The sequence below is a fragment of the Nelumbo lutea genome, chromosome 6 (genome assembly GCF_056320005.1).
Source record: "Nelumbo lutea isolate HS-2025 chromosome 6, American lotus-T2T, whole genome shotgun sequence".
In the NCBI taxonomy this organism is placed as follows: domain Eukaryota; kingdom Viridiplantae; phylum Streptophyta; class Magnoliopsida; order Proteales; family Nelumbonaceae; genus Nelumbo; species Nelumbo lutea.
In genome coordinates, this window is record NC_142689.1 from 71,415,947 (window position 1) to 71,425,823 (window position 9,877).

The 9,877-nt window shown below is 39.0% G+C and overlaps 1 protein-coding gene across 2 annotated transcripts in view; it reads right to left on the reverse strand.

Moving 5' to 3' along the window:
* The window catches only part of LOC148849583 (trafficking protein particle complex subunit-like protein), a 34,086-nt gene extending 25,840 nt beyond the window's left edge, over positions 1-8,246 (reverse strand). Inside the window, exon 1 of one of the 2 annotated variants that reach the window (XM_088951183.1) lies at positions 7,328-8,246. In XM_088951183.1, coding sequence (XP_088807309.1) covers positions 7,328-7,665 — 338 coding nt within the window. In that variant the 5' untranslated portion in view covers positions 7,666-8,246. The remainder of the gene's footprint in view (positions 1-7,327) is intronic. The other variant, XM_088951184.1, reaches the window with a different exon arrangement.
* Positions 8,247-9,877: the final 1,631 nt, after the last annotated feature.

The window sequence follows — 9,877 nt, forward strand, 5'->3', positions numbered from 1 at the left end:
TTTGAGGACCTCTGTTTTGGTTCTTTACCCAGCAATTTTTCATAGTTTCCTCAAATTTTTCATGGGAGAACCACATTTCTTCCATTCTAAAAGGTATTTTTTTCCATCTTAGCTGGATTTCATTATTAAAGAGGATTGGGAGGTGGTCGGATCCTAGAGAGACTAGAACTTTTGTATGGGAGGCTTCAAACAAGTCCAACCACTCCTGATTGCAAAAAGCTCTATCAAGTCTGGCTCTGATATTATCCTCTTCCCTTCTTTTATTTGTCCAAGTGAATCTGCACCCGTGATTGGGAGCTCATATAAATCACATTTTTTTATGATCTCGTTATTTTTCCTCAAATATGAGGGGCTACAGCTTCTCCCTCCTTTCTCTTGAGGATCCAAAATTATGTTGAAGCCACCCACACACAACCAAGGGCTACTGACAAGACTGGCCAGAGATTGCCATTTTAGGAAGAACAGATTTCGCTTCGGTTCTTTTGGTTCCCCATAGACAAAAGAAATACAACAATCCTTCCCCCCTAAATCCTTTATTGTAACATGGACGATATTTGGGTCTGCATAGAGCACTTTAATATCTAAGCCCTCTTTCCAAAATATAGCCATCCCTCCTTTGAGGCCCTCAGTATCACAACCCCAGCTGCTCCAATTTCCAAAATAGATCCAGCCCTCCTTAGGGTTTATTGTTTTTTGGGTCTCTCTCAAAGCTTGAATTGCCAGGGGAGACCCCCCGGAAATTCCAGCTTAGGATGATCATTTCTCACTTTGGTTCTGATTCGGGACAGAACCCCCAACCCACTTATTTGAAAATTTTGATATTTCCTGAATAGAATTTCTGTTTCTATAAACAAATCTGACTGTTAATAAAAAAGCCCATGATTTCCTTTTACCCTGCCCTTTACAACTTTTTTCCTTGCACATATCTCCTATTAACATAGATCCCAAAATTGAAACCATGACATAGATAGAAAGTGACATTTTCCTGATTTAAAGAAGAATTTTTTCCAGTGGATAACAGAAAACCTTTTTTTTATGAATGAAAATAATTTATTGATCCAGAAATTAAGGCAATACAGGAAACCCATGAAGAGGCATGAGCTGTTACCTCTTCTAACAAAGTATTGCACCAATTAAAAACAAGAATAAACAGAAATAAAATTACATAGCGGCCCAAAACAAATGATCCCTTGAAACCCCTTGCTTAGATAGCCCATCCGCTAAGGTATTTGCTGATCTTTCCATCCAAAGAGAGGTAACTGTCATATTTCTTGTGAGCCAGTTGACTTTCCTCAATAAGTCTCTATATCGCCACATAGCTGAAGCTGGCTCTGTCAGCCATCTCACAACAATTTTGGAGTCTCCTTCAACTATCAAGTGTTGAACTCCTAATTGTTCAGCAATCTGAATACCTTGTACAACCGCTAAAATCTCTGCTCTATTTGAGTCTCCTGTTCCCACAGGGCCTGAAAACAAAGCTAAAATGTTGCTCTCCTTATCTCTCAGCACCCCTCCTATCCCTGAAAACCATTTGAAGAGGAACTCAACTCTATTGAGTTTACAGAGTGAGTTTCCTTTAGCTTTTTCCTTGGTTCCTTTCCAAAAACCGTTTTTCTTTTATAAGCCTCGAATTACTCTTCTTTTTTCTCTTTTTCCAGCTGCTTTTTTTATTTTTTGTTTTGACTTTTTTCCTTTTGACTGAGACTGCTAGGCTTTGTAATTCATACATTGGATCCAAGAGAGTTAAATTTGACATATGGTAATGATAATAAGTCATGGGTTGAAAAAATACATCCTCCTCTTGGCCTGAAGCTGCCATGATTTGTTCCTCCCTGTTAGGGTTTCCTTCCATGCATTGTCCAGCTTCATCGACTTGCATCCCCTCCAACTGAGAGCCTTGATCTACATCCACTTCATCATCTTCAAACTCAATTTCTGGGTTCTTTGAAACCTGATTCATTAATCTTTGCAAGGTGACAGGATCTTGGTTGACCGAGAAATCTGGTATCGGATTTAAATTTTGCATGAGGAAACCATGGTACAGCTGATTTGGATTCGAACTCGGATCTAAGCCATCTTCAATCCGGACTCTTTTTTCCGGGTGTGCCCAGCCCATTTCTCTTGCTACTTGATCCGACCTGATTTCTCTGATTACTACACCCGTATTTTTCCTCTGTTTTTTAAAAACCACTTCGAAAACCATTTCAGATCTCTCTTCATTAATTAGAATATTTTTTGCCCTTTCTATTTATCCATGAATCCTGGGCAAATCCCAATCCTATCTCAATTTGCCCATGAAATCTTTCCACCTCATTAGAAAATTCTTCATCTGTCAACCCTTGAAGTGATGCCTCGTCACCTTCCTCTTGTCCTTCCCCATCAGTCCCGTGTCTCTCCAACTGCAGAGCTTTGGAAAAGCTGCTAGACCCTCCTTCTCCATTAGTAGCTCATTGTCGTCTCCAGTCAGAGCTCACCAGTGAAAGGACCACCTGAATTTTGCCTCTATCATTCCAAACTAGATTTGAGGCCATTTCCTGTACCAGGCTCTCCTGAAACAAACTCCTAATCGACAAATTACTAATTTGATGTGCCCGCCGATTTGTAACTCTCTCTGCGAGACCTCAGGTAATGGTTCATCTTGGATCAAGAGTTGATCCCTGCTTGCTTCTTCCTGATCTCCCCTTCGTTCATTTTGCTGAGTATGCTCACTTTATCGCCGACTCCGATTGATCATTTTGAAATCAGAATCTTCCATATTGGCTTTTAACCAGTCACCGTAAAACCCTCTACCCCTTCTAGGATCCATAGCCTGAGAAGCCATCCTATGAGTAAGTTGTTCAAGAAACTGTTCTTCAAAGATTCTTTTGCAGTTAAATTCTCAATGACCTAAAAAGCCACATCGATTACAAAAAGTAGGAAGCTTTTCGTATTGAAAGGGGTACCATTTAACTGAACCATCCTCTTCGAGGTCAGAATTTCCCAAAGACAAGGGTTTTCTGATATCCAGGATGACCCTAATATGGTACGACCTTTCCCAAATAGGTACATCAACTTCCTGGTTATCCTCTTCCTTTTCCAAGGGGATTGGGGTACCTATGCAACTCACCATTTTGGCTCCCCAAGACCAAAATCTCTTTTTCATGGAGACATCTAGAATTCTGATATGGATTCCCATGTTAGTGAAAGTAAGATTTCTAGGGATTGAATTCGGTTCCCATTTCTTTAGCAGGAGGGGGTAACCCTGAAAAAGCCAAGGCTCTTGACTCAATAATCTTTCAACATCTGCTTTTTTCTTAAAAACTAACCACAAGACTTCATCATCTAGCCATTTTACTTCATATTTGTTGTTATTCCAAAATTTCATGAAAAAAAAAAACAAAAGGAAAAAAGACTTGGATGGCTTTGAAGCTGGATATGAGTAAGGCATATGATAGGGTGAAATGGGTTTTCCTTCAGAAAGTCATGGGCAAAATGGGTTTGGAAAAAAAATGGATAGAATGGATAATGTCCTGCATCACAACAGTGTCCTATCAAATTCTCATAAATGGAGCCCCGAGGAAAACTATTTGGTCTGAGAGAGGAATAAGACAAGGAGATCCTCTATCTCCTTATATTTTTCTCTTTTGTTCTGAAGCATTATCAGCCTATCTTCAGAGTCTTGTCTCCCAAAAACAACTCTCTGGAATAAAGCTAAATAGAGACTGCCCTGTGATTTCTCACCTTTTCTTTACAGATGACAATTATTTTTTTACAAGGTCTGTCCCAGATGAAGGTCAGAGGATTATGGACGCAATCAATCTCTATGAGAAGTCTTTTGGCCAATGGATAAATCTCCAGAAATCTTAGATTTTCTTCAGTAAAAACCTTCACCCAAGATTACAAAAAATGTTAGCAAAGAGTCCAGGTATTAAAAAAGTGAACCAGCCTAGCATTTATCTTGGCCTCCCCATGTTTATAGGCAAAACCAAAAAAGGGTTGTTCCATTATCTTTTAAGTAGAATAAATAGTAAAACTACAAACTGGTATGACTTGTTGCTCTCAAGTGTAGGCAAAGAGGTTCTCCTAAAGTTAGTCATAGTTGCAATTCCTTCTTATGCTATGTCTTGTTTCCTCCTCCCAAAAGCTATCTGTAATGAAATGGCTAAATCTCAGAGAAAGTTCCGATGGGGTGTTGACAGAACAAAGAAGAAGGTTCATTGGGTTAACTGGGAAACAATTAGTAAAAACAAGAATTATGGAGGTTTGGGTTTCAGAGACCCTCATAAATTCAATCTAGCGCTTCTTGCTAAACAGGCATGGAGACCATAGTTGTCAAGGCGACGCCTAGGTGACAAGGCGCCCTTTGAGGCTCACCTCGCCTAAATGCCAAACAGTTTTGTACTATGTATTATAAAATAATTTTATATTCTTTATTTTTTGACATCATAATTATAAAATATGCATTATTAAACTAAAATATTCATTTTGTGTTTATATACTAATTTCTTTTTATTATTTTCTTATTTGTTAAGGTTTAATCAATATAAACATTGCTAAATGCTGTATTGAACCCCCAAAGGCTTTAAAACCTGAACCAACAAGTAAGGAAGAACTTAAAATATTGTCTAATCAACACATTTTCTACTACTACTACTACACATTTTCTTTTCTTCTTTTTTTTTTTTTTTGATCAATCATTTACTTTTCTTCTTTTCCTATAACAAAAATAAGGGTTCAGCCCCTATACTTTTTGAATTTTCTTTTCCTTCTGTTTCTTCTCATGAATATGTTGACTTTCTATACTTTAGCATGAACTCTCTACTTCTCTTATGAAAATTATGAATAATTCTTAAGGAAATATGGTTATGGTACCAAGGGAACTACCCTAGGATCTATGTTTTCTACATAAAAAACCCATCCCCTAGGTGCCCGCCTAGGCAACTAGGCGACAAGGCGCCCCCCTGTCACCTAGCCTCGCCTTGGCGCCTTGAAAATTATGATGGAGACTTTGTGTGGAAGAGAATAATCTTTGGGCCAGGGTTATAAAGTCAAAGTATTTAAAGGGCAAAGATTTCCTAAATGACAATCTTCCAAAAAAGGGATCATGGGGATGGCATAATTTACTTATGGGCAGGGAGATTCTTAAGCTTGGGGCTTTCTAGGATGTAAACTCAGGTTCGGGAGTTAAAATCTAGAAAGATCCCTGGATTGAGGACCTTCCTCTTTTAGAATAATGGGTCCGGAACCAAGGACAAATGGTCCTACTTGGGTTAGTGATTTAATTGATGAGAACAGAAGATGTTGGAAAGAAAATGTAATAAATGATACTTTCCTGGCAAAGGTAGCAGACAAGATCCTTAAAATTCCTTTAGTTCAGGGAACTGAGAAGACAGACTAATTTGGAAAGGTTAACTCTTCAGGTACTTTCACTGTAAAATCTGATTACTATATAGCTAAACAACTTCCCCTCAAGAAATCCTTTGTCTTAGATTCTGTCCAGCATCAATCCCATAACAAAATGTAGAAGGAAATCTGGAAATTGAAATGTGACTCAAAAATCAAGATTTTCCTATGGAGGTGTTGTTGGAATAGCCTCCCAGTCCAAGAGAACCTTGGAAAAAGAGGACTCTCGGACTCTTCTATTTGTAAAATCTGTGGGAAAGAATCAGAATCGATTCTGCATGCCCTCTTCAGATGTGATCATGCAAAACTAACTTGGTTTGGATCTCTGTTTGGCTATGATACTTGCTGTACTGCTCTGTTTGCTTCTTTTCTAGATTGGTTCAAATGGTGGCAAAACAGACATTCTTCTTCAAAGGAAAGAAAGAAGATTTACTTGGCTATTCAGATTTTCTGCTTTGGAATATGTGGAGGGCTAGGAACAAATGTTTTTTTTTGAAGATCTAAAGCCGGACCCTAACAAAACTCTCTATTCTTGTAACAGATCCTGGACAGAGAGGAGGAGGATTTTGCAGCCAAAATGACAAAATTCTTCACTTCCTAACCCGGAGGCCAGCAAAGAGGTTTTTTGGAAAGCTCCTAAGGAAAACTTTTTGAAGCTCAACACAGATCATAGTTTTATAAAGGCAAGTCGGGCAGATTTTGGAGATGTTATCAGGAATCATCTGGGCCAAGTTTTTGTTGTTTCATATGGCCCCTGTGTGAGCTCAACCCCGTTCCAAGCAGAAGTTATAGCATGGCAACAACCGAACTCTAATCCAGGTCTTCAGATTAAAGGATCTGAACTTAGCCAAGGAAGCTTATTTTTTGTGTAAGGACTTGTTAAGTATCTGCGAGGGTGTAATTTCTGATTTTTGTTTTCGCAAGCAGGAACTGTAATACTCTTAGCTCATAAGCTAGCTTGTAAAGGTCTTAAAGGTGAGGGGTCTTTCACTGACACCATGCCTTTTTGGCTGGTAAAATGGATTGAGTCCCCTAATCAGGCCTGTGCTTCCTCATCTACCAGTCTGAATGAAAAGTAGTTTATCTCTTACCAAAAAAAATCAGGAAAGTAGTCATGTGTATTTAAAATCATGAATTTTTCACACCACAAGAATCCAAACAAATGATCAAAGCAACAAGTCAATAGAATAGTGAATCCAAACAAACTAGTATGACAGCAATTGAATCTAAGAAAATAAGTATGGCAGCAAGAACCAAAGCAAATATGTAATGGGCAACATGCAAATACAAATAATATAATTTTATGTATCATAGAACGCAAATAAAATACATCAGGATGTATAACATATTATAACGTGTCTGTCTTGCCTTTCCTTTACTCAAGAAGGTGTCAAACCTCCTCCCCCCCCCCCCCACCAAATTATGAACCTGAGGTTTCATAACTTTTGTTTGAATTCAATTCCAATTCCAGCCTTTTCTTTTCAGATAGATGAGTATATAAGGTTTCTGTTTGGAATTCATTTCCTTCTGCATTGGCATGCTTACTTCTGTGCGAAAGAGCAGAAGCCACCATCTTAAATGATGATTCATCACACTTCAGTTCGTTCCTGATTTCCAGATGAAGTACATTTTATTTCTTTGATTTTATCTGACTTAAACGTGGCCATAGATCATTCTGACAAGGAAGCTGCCCCTTAATAGATAATTCAATCTAGAAACAATTTGAAAAACTTAGAACCCAATGCGAACTTTTCCCAACTGAACTTCAGGAATTATATGCGCAAGTTGCGTCCAGTTTAAGGGTTGAATGCGTGCTTTAAAGTATACGTTCGATTTGAACAACTTCCTAATTGAAAGGTTTTAACTCTGCCAACTTAAAAATGAGACAATCGAAACAAATTTAAAAAAAAAAAACAATAATAAAAAAAAAGGAAGAAGTCCGTACTTTAGATTTTCAAGTTCGGTGCAGACCTGAAGCCACTGCGCGGGGTCGCCGGAAACGTCATCTGAACCAAACAAAGCAGCAACGACGGCAGGACTCCTGGTTCGGTGCTTCAATAACCAATCTCGCTTCAAGATCCCGCCGGGCTGACCAGAATCTAGGGTTTCCTTCTTCGACCTAGACAGTACGGAGATCTTCGAGAAATCCGGTAATGCTAAAGTGTTGATGGGGGGCTGCTCCAAGTGAAGATAAGTTGAAATCGTCGAGTGAAGCTCGGGACAACCTACCAGAGAGACCAGAGAAACTGGTGGAGTTCGGAGCTCCTCTGGGTACTCTTCCATGGAAGGAAAAATGCTCGATCTACGAAATTCAGTTGATGTCGCCCAAGATAAAAACCAAAAAATGTTCTGTAGTAGGAGATATTTCAGTCGATTATAGGGAAAATGTTTAGATCAATAGCTATGCCGGCCTGCCAGCCGCGCTATGCAGTTATAAGTAATTTCGTCGGCCTTAGCAGCGAATCTGGCCCAAAGGTTGTTAGCCTGCTCAAAGTTGGTTGATGCATTTTCCGAATAGTTGGATCGGATCCCGTCTGTAGCCTGGGTTTGTAGTTTTGTGCTTTGTGGCCCTTATGGCCATGAATCCTGGACTTTAAAGGCCTGTTTGGGAGGGCTGAACTGAAGATTCAGCTGCTTTGAAGTTCTCCGGATAAGTTATTCTGTGCCCGTTTAAAAGGGCTGAGCTGAACATTCAGCTAAAGTGGGATCCAGTGTCTTCTCCTATAAATAAGGAAGGGCTTGGCTTAAAAAACCTTCAATGGGTGAATGAAGTAAATCTGGTAAAACTATGATAGAAAATCCTAAGGCTCAGTTTGGAAGCAGTACAAATGCAAATATATACAGTGTAAATGCATAGAAAATAATACAAAATATAAAGTTTTGCATTCTACATATTTGCATTTATACTCCTTCCAAACTCAGCCTAAAGACTATGATAACCTATGGGTTCAAGTAATGAAAAGCAAGCATCTAAAAGACAAAAAGATTGTGGCATGTTGAAAGCCAAAAAGGGGCTTCTTGGGCTTGAAGAGGAATCCTCCCAACGGTAGACCTTCTCAGAATTGGATGGTCATTAATCAATTCTAGAAAGACAATTGGGTGGGACACACCCTTTCTCAATGATGTGGTGGATCGGGATTTGGGTGGAAACATCAATTTGATGCTTTGTGATGTGATGTTATGGATGAAGAGAGAAAGGTTTGGAACAAAGAAAAAAAATAGAAGATTGGTTCCCACCATCATGTGAGACCGGATCTGCTCCTCACACAGATACAGGGTGCCTCACAAGCACATCCTACCATGCATTGGGAACATCTCCCATACTTATAAGTTATTATTCATGGGAGATGTTTACAATGCACAGTGGATGTGCCTGTGAGGCACCCATGTGTGAGGAGCAGATCTTGCTCCCCATCATGTGGTCGAATATAAAGTCCATTTGCATCCCTAAGGAAGACAAAGAGGGTAATTTTATCTGGAGACTAAGCCTAAATGGCAATTTCTCAATCAAAATAGCATATACCACCAAATGCAATTCAAGCAAAAACTATGAGTCTAAATTTTTTTATGGAATGCAAATATTTGGAAGCTAAAATGCCCCCAAAAGTAAAAACTTTTCCCTTTCTCCTTTGTAAGAGATTGCCTACAAAGGATTTGTTAAGAAAGAAAGGGTCAATATAGATGGGTCGTGTAGTGAATGTGGCGAGGAAAAGAGTGTTGATCATGTTTTTAAAAAGTGTAGTATGGCATAACAAACCTGGACAAATTTTGGTCCAAAATTTGTGCGTCCAAGCGAAAATTATGTCACTCTAAAGAATTGATTGTCGAAAATTTCTGAAGATTATAAGGGGAAGGGAACCATAAGAAGGAAAAATAACTTCAATCCTATGTTTTTTTGTGGAAAAGCAGAAACCAAAAAGTTTTTAATAATGTTTTCACTCCCCTTCCCATCATAGATGAGGCACTGCAGGCCTTATGGGAATTTATGACTCTATCTAATACCAAAGGGAGGAGAGATTAAAATTAACTTTGATTCATCATGTAGCAAGGGAAAATGCTCTATCGCAAGCATTGCAAGGAACCATTTAGGGGAAGTCTGACATAAAAGCATATAATCTGTGTATAACTATGATAAACACGACTAAAGCCTGGGCTGCTTTGGAAGCCCAGCTATCCTTTGTTTACAACAGGTGCTCGACCCTTCATGGATACTGAAGAACATCATTGGTGACTACTTAGAGATAAAGAGTTTGTGCAAAGGTAAAGTGATCTACAAACATTCATACCGAGAGATTAACCAGCCCATGAAGCACAAAAAATAGATGATAGATCTGCAACTTTCAACCCGAGGGCCCTCCCTTACGAGCTTAATGTAATTGTGTCAGGCGATCGATGGGGACGTGCTACCCTCCATCTTGTGTAGACCCTCCCAATATTATCAAAAAAAAAAAAGCTAAGTTGGTTCAACTACTTGGACATGCTCCAAATAAGCTAT